The 13,607-nt window shown below is 36.9% G+C and overlaps 1 protein-coding gene across 1 annotated transcript in view; it reads right to left on the bottom strand.

Moving 5' to 3' along the window:
* Nucleotides 1-13,607, bottom strand: part of FHIP1A (FHF complex subunit HOOK interacting protein 1A) — a 228,275-nt gene that overhangs the window by 65,975 nt on the left and 148,693 nt on the right. The window contains exons 4-6 of the mRNA XM_004420913.3: nucleotides 12,301-12,927; nucleotides 2,218-2,376; nucleotides 338-424 (exon numbers count right to left, since the gene is read on the bottom strand). Coding sequence (XP_004420970.2) covers nucleotides 338-424; nucleotides 2,218-2,376; nucleotides 12,301-12,927 — 873 coding nt within the window. The remainder of the gene's footprint in view (nucleotides 1-337; nucleotides 425-2,217; nucleotides 2,377-12,300; nucleotides 12,928-13,607) is intronic.

A 13,607-nucleotide genomic window follows, 5' to 3' on the forward strand; every position in this document is an offset into this window, starting at 1 on the left:
GTGACAGACTTGGCCTCAGAGGACAGCTTAACAGAGAGTTCCAAGTAGCCACTACCCATGAACTAAAGTAGGCACAAGAGTCAGAGTCTATTTGCCAATCCTCGTTTAGACTATCTTACCTGACATTCACAATGCCATATTCTATGACACCAAATGGATGCCACCAAACTTAAGCTGTCACCATTGTTAAGACCTGTGTTTGATATTGCTAAAAAATATGAATAGAATGAGAAGAAAGATAAACTCACCATTAAGTGAATTATACTAAGTTCACCTTCCTCAGTTTCCATCAGTTGTAACACAAACAGACAAAAAATTATATCAGCCAATCACTGACCTTATGGAGAGCAGGAGCCAAGACTGGCACCAGGAATCCATTGTAAATGTAACTGACAAGCTGGTTACGAATCAAGGGGTGAGCCACCTAAGAGAATAACAGGTAGTGATGAAAAAGACAGAGTTCAATCTTTAGGTTTTCTTAAGATCAAACACTTCTGTATATCCTGAATTCAAAAAGGAAATCCAAATTTTTGGCCATTTATTCCACGGTTAAAGAATAATTCAGGCTTCAAAGCACCACGTAATTTTTTCAGATGGTTTATTCCAGTATAAACAAAAACTGGTAATTTTACGGTTCTATTTGAAGAAACAGACAATAAATAGACTGAATATAGAACGACTCATGAATTAAAATTAGCAAACTTGAAAATATAATTTTTGCCCTATAACTTCATCTATGTCCCATCTTAACTTATGACTAATTTAAAAAAAAAAGGATATAACTGTCAAAATGGACAATTAAATATATTACATTGCCAGCAGAAAGAATTTTCTCATTATGAAGATGCATTTTCTGATAACTATTTATATTGGGGAGGAAGGCATTTAGAAAATCTTTTCATAAAAAACAGATACTCTTCAAAAGCAAAAAACATTATCAGAGGTACAATATTCCCTATATTTTATCTTTTAAATATATTTAGCATGGATAATCCTTCACTAATATCTTTTGTAAGTAATCTTTTCAGCAATATCTCCAAACAAAAAGAAAATCTTAGTAATCTAACTATATAAAAAACATAGCATGAAATATAACATTCCTGTGTTCCTAACCATGCCTGCTAGCTTTACTTCCCTTTCTTAAAAGAAAAAAAAAACAGATAATAAAATCAAACAATAAAGTAAAAAGCAATTTCTAGGGAAGTGAGGCTACGTCTTTAAATTACTGATCATCTGTCTCTCTCTGAACATTTGGGGAGGAGCTAATAGTTTCATCTTTTTTATTTCCACACATTTCTGCAAGAAAATGTTGATAGACCATAATATTAAAGGAAAAAATAACTTAAGATGTAATCCATTTATCTTATATATAAATAAAACTTCTTTTGACTTAGCAATAAAAATGAGATGGGAACTAAAGTAATTTACTTGCATTTTCTTCCAGAAGCTATTTCTTTATTTGGTAGATAAACAGATTATAACTAACATTTTTCAACTTACAATCACCATAAAGAAAATTTGATTTCTTAATAAATCCAATATTAAGGTAATATTCATGCTGTACAGAAATAAAACATTTTTTGATGAAAGCCTACTACATCCTTAAATATATATAAAATCTGATTTTTATTGAAAACAGTAACAAGAAATCTGAAGGTAAAAATCTAATCAAGAAGCCAAATATACTAGAGTTCAGAGGCTGTTTTTTTCCCCGAAGCAGGCCAATTTCAAAGCAAATTTAATTTGTGTTGCTAAGAAGATGCTTAACTTCTTCTAAATTCAATTGGGATAACAATATTCTTTATGTAATATGCACCATTAAGCAAAATAAAGTGTTTTCCTTGGTAGACTCCCAAAAAGACCTTGAAGTAAAAGTGGTATAATTTGGAGTACTTAGAAGCCTAAAAATATCTATTTAATGAGTCAGGCATTGAACTTATTTTTGATGGTTAAGTGGATAATCAAAACAGAATTAACACTTTTTATCAGGAAGATAAAGAAAATCTACTCATTTTTTTCTCAATTAAAACTTCCCAGAAACCTATAAACCAACATTTTTACTCTTCAAGGACATTCAGTATACTTTAAAAAGTAAAGCATCGATATTCCATAAATATTTATTATAATTAAAAAAGCAAACGTTTATAAACTAATCCTTTACAACGGTTGTATTCTGAATGGACCATAACAAAGGGTTCCTTTGTTGTGCTCTGGTACCTGTATGACAGCATTGCAAAACTCCAGCGAGTTCATGAACTGGACGAGGGAAGGGAGGAGGAGCCAGTCATCTTTCAGAAGGCAGTGCCATTCCTCACCTTTCTCTTCTAGCTTTGTAGGCAGAGACGAGTAGAGACCACTGAGCCCAGTTGCAAGTACCTGTGTTCAGAAATGCAAATGCAATAAACTCTCTTCCAAAGTTCTTAACCTGCAACTAACAATTCCCCGGTGATGCCAATGCCACTGGTCCAAAGACTGCACTTTCAGTAGCAAGATATTAAAGGATTAGAGGATATCAGCTAGCTAGGAAGGATTCAACAGGTGGAGGCAGCAGGGAAGGACAACTCCAGCAGAGGGCACAGCAGCACCAGAGGTATTTGGCTAATACCTACACAGTTGATACGGGTTGCTTATCTCTTATGTGTCAGGCATATGCCGGGCTGCTGGTGTAAAGAGTGAGGGAGACACAGGCAAAGATGAAGAAAATATGATTCCTGCCCCCAAGGTATTCAGGAGGGGGGCAAACTCATAAACAATACGCTATAGAACAATACGTTGAGTGCAAATACAGAGAAGGCACACACCCCAGTCTACGGGAGGAAGCCCTGAATACATGCAAGTTTAGAAAGCACTTTAATCAGATCTTCACAAATCATACCAAGAAGAAAGAACTGGGGGTCATGGGTCAGTTAGATGTGACGACAATAGTTCAAACAGAGCTAAAGTTGGTCTGAACTGAAAAGAGAGGAAGAAATACATTTGAATATCACATGTAAGGTAGACGTGAGGGTGACCTAACTATGACATCTCTCAATCCAATATTAATCCAAAGCTCATGGGGTTTACTTCCTCCTTCAGTGCTCTGCTCCTAAAATGAAACTGACACCATTTGGGCTTAGTAAGTGAGAGTGAGTGAGAACTCAAAACTGTCAAGTTATCCAGCTCGGTCACTAAGAAAATGGTGATACCTTTAATAGAGATAGAAATGCAGGAAAGGAACACACTTCTGCTGAGTGCCTGTTGATTTTATCTTGCGGAGTATAAGGCCAAGGAAAACAATGAATTCCACAGTACTGGAGACCTCCCAACTGAGAAGTGATGCTAGCCAAACAGCACCTTAGAGATCCTGATCTGGCAGATGTGCAAAGGATGGACAGGAATGGCACAGAATGGAAACAAGGAAGTTATCTATAAGAGGCCATTGCTCTAGGGTAAACTCTGAGGTTATGAGACATTCAAATGCGATCGAAACATTCGAGGAAACACATTCAGTCCTGAGTTACGCCCAGAAAAGAAATGGTGCAGTATTCACTGATCTCAAAGTCTAATAAGACACGAACAGGCAATTACAATAGTGTAATAAATGCTCAGAATACATAAAAGAAAATATGTGGTGCTGTGAATATACAAAAGGCCCTTAACCCAGACTTGGGGGGTTGAGAGCAGAAATGTTCTCAGAAGAAGTGATGTCCAAGATGCTGAAGAATAAACAGAAGTTAGCCAAAAAAAAAGAGTATTGGAAGGAAGACTATACCAAGCAGAGGATGTACAAAAAAAGCTCAAAGGAGAAAGAAAAGATGGCACCTTCTAGGAACTAAGAGAAGTGCAGTATTATTGGAGTGTAGAATTAGAAGTGGAAAGAGGCTAGCAAGGTAAGCAAGAGTCAGACCCTACAGGGTTCTGTAGGTCAGGACAAAGAGCTTAAGGGACATCCCAATGGAGAGCCCCATGGACAGACGTGTGGGTCTGATGCTTAGGAGAGGGATCTAGACTAGAGATGGAGATCTGGAGCCATCCAAATGTAGATGGTACCTCAAGCCATACAGACCAAGGGAAGGGAGGTTTAGACAGATGAGATATGAAAAAATAATCCCTAGTGCCCAGCATCAAAAACAGAAAGTCAGAAGGAGGTGTGGATTCAGCTATGTTGAACTTGGAAAAAAATCTACCAAGTCATTGTTGCCTCTCCTTTTCCTTTGTTCTGTTCCCACAGCACTCTTTGTATCCCTTTGCATAGCAATTGTTTTTCTTGGATTTATTATTTTATTGGCTGTCTTCTCCATCTCACCTGGTCTGATTTGTTCACTCCAGTCCACACTGGAGGTGTGGATGATTTGTCTAGTCAGGTATGTTGAGTAACAGATGCTAGCAGTACTTCCCATGAGTAACACATCCAGCTCAACAATAGAGTACAGGCCTAGAGACTGAGAACCTGGAGGTCTTAGCACAGAGTAACCAGATGACGCCATGGGAGGGAGTGGGGGCGGGTGGTATGATGGAATAGGAGCACACAACGGAGTATAAAGGGCAGTGAGAGAAACAGATGAATCATTTCAATATTGGAGAAATCAAAAGATTATATACATTTCTCTGTTCTGTTTCCTAGTGACCTTTATTCACTCATTCATTCCCTTACCATTAAACAAAAAAGTTACTGTGCATCTTTCAGGCCAGGTACTAGGTTAAGTACAGAAAATACAACAATAAGCAAGATAGTGCATTTATCTCTTTTTAAGAATCAGGGCATCTATGGTCCTGAAGGAGAATGTCCCCTATTTAAAGTATTTAACTCCCTATCAACATCCCCAAACAAATCACTTTAATTCCAGTTTTGAATGTGACCCGGGTGAGTTGCCTGTTATAAATTAGAAACCTCTGGCAAGAAAGAACAGATTCCAAAAGTTCTCCTTGAAGAGAAATCTAATCTTGATGCCACATTTTTAAAATCAATTACATTTGCTAACTCATGCTAAATTAACCACAGAACAAAGGCTTTAATTCTGCATACTCCTGATGCCTTAACCACTTTGAGGCTTTGAAGATGAATTCATAAAGACAGGCTTAATTTGTCTGACTAAAAAGCTGGGAATAACTATTCAGTATGTCATTATAATTACAGCAACATTAATTTTCAAATTACATACATCAGTGACAGTAATTAAAAACAACACATACCTAATATGCACTTTTTTAAAAGAGTATTCTGAAAAGGGCATGGCTGAGATGTGAAGAGAAGCCTGCCTGTACGGAAGGACAGTGCAGTGTGACAGCTGGACATGGAGTCCTGCCGTGTTCCTGCCCTTAGAAGTGGAGCTAGAGAATGTCTTTGCTATCTTCTTCAGAGTGGCAAAGAGATATGGAAGAAAATATCCTGCAGAACAAAGAGTATTACATACTCTTAAGAACAAGACTCCAAATCTTTACTGCTAAATATTTATATCCACCTTTCCAAGACTTTACTCAGAGTTCAGATTCATTCACCCAATCCATGTATATTCTAGAACACCGACTGTGGGCCAGGCACTATGTAAGGCTGGTTCTGGGGAAATAGCAGTGAACAAGTCAGACCAGGTAAGATAGGGAAGGCAGACGATAAACTAATAAATGAAAGTAAGATGACTGCTATACAAAGGGATACAGAGGGTGCTGTGGGAACAGGACAAGGAAAAGGAGAGGCAACAACAGGTTTGTAGATAATTCTTCAGAGTTTAATGGCACAATCTATTTACTTTCAAATTTCATTTTGAACTTAAAAATTAAAAAAATATGTAGACATTCAACGGCTAATTAAAAATAAAATGCCCATCCATTATTTTAGCCTTTTATTGATCCTGACCACAAAAAAAGTAATTGTAAAACATTATATTTATTCCCAACACATTATGTATTAACCCAGTATTTTTAATTTATCATCTCTCAAGAGTCTCCTTAAAAGAAATCACCATAAGGATAAAACCGTAAGGATAAGAATAGACATTAGAAAAGCAAACCATTTCCCTGACAGCAGAACAGCATGGTAGTTGTTGAGACCACGGATTTTAGTATTAGACTAACATTGTTTTGAACCAGACTGCCATTTACAGGCAGTTATTAAAGTCCTCTAAGGTTCAGTTTCTTCACTGAGTTGTTGGAAGAATTAAAGAAACTAATGCACATAAAAAGATGAGCATTGTGTTTTACACATAGTAATGTTTCCAATGGAGGGAAGAAAGATGACATGCAGAGAGACCAAACAAGCCAGGGAAGGCACATCTTTAACTTTAAACATCTAATGGTACCTGGTTAATTTTAGCAAAAGCAAAAAGATTTTTAGCAGATGGCTTTAGTCTGAAGCTAGCAGCAAAACAGCTGGTGGGGACCATTTGATACAACTTGGCAAAATAAAAAGCCTCATAAATTTTGGATATGGGATAAATAACTTTCTATCTGCGGCTGTGTACCTAAAGGTTGCTTATTTCAATTTGCATTTCTTGATTTATGTACAAGCTGTTTTCTACTTTTGCCAATATGCAACGAATGGCAAGGGTGTAATCATTAATATTTGGTTAAAAAAAATCAAAAGAAGCAATAGGGTCATATATAGTCCCCAATCATTCGTTGGCACTAAATTATTCCCTAGACTATTCTCATTCTCCTCCTTTTCTTGGGAAAGCACATCTTGAGATAAGAGGCAGCAGAACCAGCAAGCTCTTCCTATCAACTACAACAACAAAAGTTTCCAAAAGTGGTCCATTTTCCTGAAACAGTCATTACTCTTCCCAAAGCCTGATGCTAACACACTTTGACAATCATACTAATTAGAGAAAGCTTTTTGTCAATTGTGGTCCTTAGCTGGATGGTTAATAGAGTATGCTTTTATCTTCAACGTAAAGAGGACTTTTTTTTTTAATTATGTTGGCAGATGTAATTATAGAAAACTGGATACAAATGAGATTATGGGATCTATCCTGAGGGGCAACTTAACACAACGAAGCTCTGTGTGCCATTCTAGCAAATAAGATCAGCTGGAGACATTGTTTTTCCTCCAATTTTAATGAACTGTACAGTGTTTTAAAACACGTTTCTATTTTTTTTATTTATTTTTATTTTTTGTGAGGAAGACCAGCCCTGAGCTAACATCCGATGCCAACCCTCCTCTTTTTTCACTAAGGAACACTGGCTCTGGGCTAACATCCGTGCCCATCTTCCTCCACTCTATATGGGACACCGCCACAGCATGGCTGGACAAGCGGTGCGTCAGTGCGCGCCGGGATCCGAACCGGGGAACCCCGGGCTGCCGCAGCAGAGCAGGCGCACTTAGCCGCTTGCGCCACCGGGCCGGGCCCCCTAAAACACGTTTTTATAAAGCAACAATTTCTCAGTGAAATCTGCTTATAACATAATAAGTGGAAATCTAAACATTAAAAACATACTCCATTCTAGACCTAATATATTTAAATTTTTAAGTATGAAATATTCCATATAAAAAATAGAATAGAAAACCATCCCCAAGATTTAACAGATTTTAATTTTTTGCTATAATTTCTTCAGAGTGCTCTTTATTTTTTCAAAAAATAAAACATTACAAATAGAGCTAAACCCTACTCCAATCTCATTACCAACCCTTCTCCCCAAGAGTAACTCCAGTCTTGAACTTAGTACATATTATTCCTTCACCTGTGTTTGTACTTTTACTGTATACATATGTATCCAAAAAACAGTATACACCAAGATTTTGTCTTAAAACTTTATGTAAATTTTATGTAACTACTAATATACTATATGTAACCTTTTGCTATTTACTTTTTTTACTCAACATGTTTTTAGATTTATTGGTGTTCACACATGTAGATTTAGTTACAAAATACATGTGATTTTATTCATTTTGAATGCTGAGTAATATTCCACTGATGTAGAATAAACCAGTTTATCTTTCCCTTAATTTCTATTTTTCTCTTCCTCCAATCACTATTCTATTGAATATCTTTGTGCATATATCCTTGTAAACATGTGTCAGATTCCCTTAGGGCAGATACCTAGAGGTGAAGATGCAGGATCAGATGGTATGCAAATATTCAATTTTATTAAATATTGACATACTGCTTTCCTGAGTTATTGTACCAATATATACTCTCAAAAGTTCCTGTTTTTCCACATCCTTGACAACACTTGGTGTTATCAGATGTCTAACAGTTAGCCACTCTGATGGGCACTATCTGGTGTCTCATTGTGGGTTCAATTTGCATTTCCCTGATACTAGGGAAGATGAGCATATTTTCATATGTTTATTGACCTTAGGTGTCTTCTAGGAATTGTCTGTTCATATCCTCTGCTCATTTTTCTAATAGGTTGTTTCATCATTTTCTTATTCATTAGTAGCATTACAAATATTTTTGTATATTTTGGGTACCAATTGTTTATAGTTACCTGTGTTGCAAATATCTTCTCCCAATCTGTGTTTTTATTCTTAATTCCAGTCTTTTCTTTACGGTTGATGCTTTATAGGAAGTCTTGATATTTTACTACTTATGTACAAGGCAGTGTTAAGCACATGGGTCCTTAAGTCAGACTGCCCAGGTTCAAATCTTGACTCTGTCACTTACTAGCCATGTGGCCTTGTATAAATTTACTTAATGTCGTTGTGCCTCAATTTCTTCATCTATAAAAAGGGAATAACAGTAGTACCTACAATTGTGAGGATTAACTGAATTAATACATATAAAGCAATAATAATGACATATATGTCCAGCATATAGTCAACTCTCAACAAATATATTATTGTTAGCATTATTCATAATTATCTCAGCTATTCTTGGCCTTTTACACACTTTTATATGACTTTTAGCCACAATTTGTCACATTTCATGAAAACCCTTTTAGGATTTTAAGTCACATTAACACCTCACAAACTACACCTTACAATTACAAAGGGGAAATTTTACCTTTACAATGGAGAGATCTAGTGGTCACCACCTTAAACAAACAAGTGATCAAGTGTAGCATCACCAATACTGGGACGACCTAACACATGTCTCTTGATGTAATGCAACAGGAAGTGTACCACATCACCTGTAAAATATTCTTGCCAAATTTATTTAACCTGAATTTAGTCAAGCATTTAGACCTAACTTCCAATTTGCAGGAAATACAGAGGACGGAGACAAGTCAAACCCAGAATGTGGCTTGTTGTATAAGACAATGGCTGATCTCTTAAAATGTCACAGGGAAAAAGTGGCAGGCTCTGTACAGATTAATAGGGACTAAAGAGATATGACAGCCAGAAATGCACCTTGTATTGGACTCCAGTTCGGGAAAAAATCTATAAAAGTCATTTGGGGCGTGACTGGGGAACTGGATATTAGAACATATTATGGAATAGTTGTATAATTTCCTTAGGTATAATAATGGTATTGTGGTTATGTAGGAGAGTGTCCTTACTTTGGAGATATATACTAAAGTATCTGATGTCTGTAACAATTTCAAACGTCTATAACAATTTCAAATGGTACAGCAAAAAAAAAAAAAGCATAGATGATAAATACACCACAGTATGGCAAAATATTAACAGTTTTGAATTTAAGTGGTGCGTATATGGTGTTCATTTCAGTATTCTTCCAAGTTTTCTGTGTTTTACTTTTTTTCATAATAAAAAGCTGTAAAACATAAATTGCATTAACTTTACAGACTAATTTGCAGAACAGTGTCATCTACACAAACTGTGAACTACAGAGCTTCCCATTTATTTAGATCTTCTTTTATGCCCTTCAATAAAGTTTTATAATTTTCTCTGTAAAAGCTTTCACATATTTGTTAGATTTATTCAAGATACTTTACGATTGTGTTGCTTTTGTAAATGGTATCTTTTTTAAACTGTCTTTTGCTTACGGATTAGGTGAACCACACCTGAATATTTTGATGATTTGTTTCAATATTTGCGTTTCTTCTTTAACAGCAGAACTACCCAAAACAATTCAAATAAGCCCAAACTCAATCTTTCATATAGCTCTCGCACCATACTGTTTATTTTTTAATAAGCTTCTATCTCCACATCATTGTGCATATCCAGCCCCTCCTTTTCATTCTCATTCCTACCACTCTTGTTTCTAGACCCTACTGTGTCTCCCTACTTCCTCAGCATCTCCCAAACTCACCCACCTTACATAGTCAGATTAAACTCCTAGAAGAATTCTAATTATGCTGTGTTCTTGCCCAAATTTCTTCAAGAGCTCTCCAACCTGGATACAGCAATTGTGGAAGGCAGAATAATGTGTGTGTGTGTGTGTCCATCCGCCACCAAAGATGTCTACCTCCTAATCCCTGAACCTGTGAATATATTAGGCTACATGGCAAAAGGGAATTAAAGTTGCTAATCAGCTGATATCTAAATAGCGAGATTATCCTGGACAATCCAGGTAATCCCAATGTAATCACAAGGGTCCTTAAAAGTAGAAGAGGGAGAAAGAAGAGTCAGAGGGAAGTGTGACTACAGAAGAATGGTTAGGGAGATGCAACACTGCTGGTTGTGAAAATAGAGGGAAGGGGCCATGAGCCAAGGAACGTGGGTGGACTCTAGAAGCTGGAAAAGGCAAGGAAACAGACTCACCATGAGAGCCTCCAGAAAGGGGCACAGCCCTGTCTTGAATAAATTCAAAACATCTTGATTTTAGCCCAGTGAGACCTGTTAGACTTCTAACCTACAGCAAGATATTACTAGGATAAGATAATAAATTTGTGTTGTTTAAAGCCATTAGTTTTTGGTAATTTGTTACAGGAGAAACAGAAAACTAATACAGCAATGTATTCCAAAGATGCTTAGATTCAGGGTAAGAAGTCCCATTTTTGCCTAAGATATATTCTTTAAAAAGAGTTTTTAAGAAACTGCACTATTGAAGGAGATAAGGGAGATTTAATATGCCAGCACAGATGAGTGGAATTAGTTCTTCACTTCCCATTTGACTATCAATCTTTGTACAATTTCTTACTCCATTGGTCAGAAGCCAGAAGAGAAGAGACACATGGTACTCTGAATTTCTTAATTGAAATTTAATTTTATAAAATTTTTACTCACTTGTTTGCCCTGAAATAAATATTCACCAGACACTAAGTGACCCTAGTTTATTAGTAAAAATAGGAATTTAGTAATATAAAGAAGATTACTGCTTTTGAACCTCAAAGCAAAATACAGTATGTTACTCACTAAGGTTGCTATTAGCATTTGGGGCAGGTCAATTCTTTGTGCAAGATTGTTCCACAAACTACTGGACATTAAGCATCCCTGGCCCGTGTACACTGAAGGCCAGTTGACTTCCCTCCCTGGCCAACCCATATCCCTATGACAACCAAACACAGCCCACATAGAGTTCTAAATGCCCTCACCCCTGGTCAAGAACTACCCATATAGGGTTCATTAACAATTAATCTAATCTTTTTATGGCAACTTGCCTGGCCTGTTCCAATAAAACTCACTAATGGTCTTACACACTATGCCAGCAGAATCAGGCATATGTAGTTTATAAAGAAATATAATGAGGTGATTGGTAAAAAGAACAGACAATGGAAAAAAACTGGAAATGTTTGCTGAGTTGGGAAAATAAAAATGTTTTAGCTGTTGCCCAACATATCTGACAAACCAGAAGAAGATATAAATCTGTCATCTAAATCCCCCTTCCAAAGACAACACTAACACCAAAAAAGAATCAGAGCCCTAAGGCATCTGAAGAGTCTCAGGCAGCTCCAATTATTTTATGGAACTGTGATAGGGCCAACATCTGCAAAGGACCTTATACTTCATTTCTCACCATACCAATGATTAAGAAACTACACAGAATCGAGTATTTCTTGCTACCTCAAACTGTAAATACGTATTTATTTTTAAAATAAAATCAGTGCTTTGTATCTACAATTATGGTCATTATCTTGCTGAGAAACAAACTAACTTGTGAAACCAGCTGTGCAGTGTCTCACCACATGCCATGATTCGTTGGTGCAAAATCAACCTGAAAAGGTAAGAATACAGAAAGAGCAGGTTTTACCAATTGTGCAGGATATGCTCTTAGAAAAAATTAACAGACCCAACAGAAATGAACCAAGAAATGGCAACACATATAGTTTCCTCTGTTGGCTTATTTTGAGTCGACACTGTTCAGCAAAATAGCATCTCAACTTAGATTCCTCTGCTCCCTCCAAAAGATTTCCTCTAAATATCTTTCCATAGAAGGTGCCAAGTACAACTTGCTGAAAAGAAAGGAATAAAAAAGTATTTATCATTAGCACAGGAGAGGAAAAGAGGAGTGAGTGGAAAACATGCCAATGAGAGGAACTTACTGGACAAAAGTAAGTGTTCTCCACGATGTGATGGGCCACCATGCTGTTCTCAGCAGAGAGAGACATGATGAAAAGCAAAGCATCCCGGGCCTGCTGACCTACTGCCCCCTCTCGGTGAATGAAGGGAATCAAAAGGGAAAAGATGAGGAAGTTGGCAGCCCCTTGGTCCTCACTAGTGTGGAAGAAGAGTTCCAGAATGGATGGATCTTTGGCAAGGATGGAACAGAGCTGATTGAGCAGGACCACCAGCTTCCCCTCCACAGTGGGGGTAGTTGTTCCAGAACAAGAGCTCAGCAACATCATCAGGGGCTTCAGAATGGGCTTGTGGTGCAGCAGAGGCTGGTGTGACTGGGTAACCAACATCTCATACATCTTTAGCTGCTCGATTTTAGTCTCATCAGTAAATTCCCGCCTCAAGCTCCAAAGGAAGAGTTTCTCCATGATGTTCTCAGAGACCACAAATTCCAGAATTGGCCCCATTGCAGCATCCTTGGCTTGTTCTTCAATCAGCAAGAAGAGCATGTGTTCTACATAATTCTGCACAGCACTGGCCTCATCTGGAGGGATGGATCCATATTTTGCCTGGGTGTTCTTCAAGGGGTCATGCTTCTCTAAGATTTTCACAACCTGTAATCAAATCAAACATTTGTCATCGCCATCTGATGTCTATCATAATTACAAAAGCATACCACCACTGATTGTACCAAATCTTCAAGGAAAACGCAGGAGCCATGGCCCACAACAAGACATATGAGCATTGTGTTTTGTCTCTCTCTCATGTGAATAAAATGAAGGAGTTAAACTATAGAAAGATGATGTTTGAAGACATTCATTTATAATAGTTAGAAATTTTGGCAACCTAAATGTCAAAGAAAGTAGTATGGTTATGTAAGTTAAGCTACATGCATTCCTGGGCCTATTATTATGAAGACTATTGAGGAAAATGAAATGTAAGTAATATGTTAGATGAAAAAATAAATTACTTTTATATAGTTAGATCCATCATTATCAATTATGTCAAAAACACGTATATGAAAAAAGACTGGAAAAATAGTAATCGTTTTTTGTGTTCAAAGTGATGACAAGCTCTTAAATTTTTTTCTAAACTGTCAAGAATATAATATTGCTTTTTAATTTTAAAATACATTCAATAAGTAAGACTACCCGTGTTATCCTACAAATAGAGTTGATTTGGAGATTTCAGCAGGGGAACACAGCTCCTCGTATGCCCTTGACAGAATAATATCCCTCTCTCCTCTACTTGTGTGGGCACCCTCTTCAACCAAGCATGCAACATCAGGAAGGAT

This window comes from Ceratotherium simum, chromosome 12 (genome assembly GCF_057802395.1).
Source record: "Ceratotherium simum simum isolate JZ-2026a chromosome 12, ASM5780239v1, whole genome shotgun sequence".
In the NCBI taxonomy this organism is placed as follows: domain Eukaryota; kingdom Metazoa; phylum Chordata; class Mammalia; order Perissodactyla; family Rhinocerotidae; genus Ceratotherium; species Ceratotherium simum.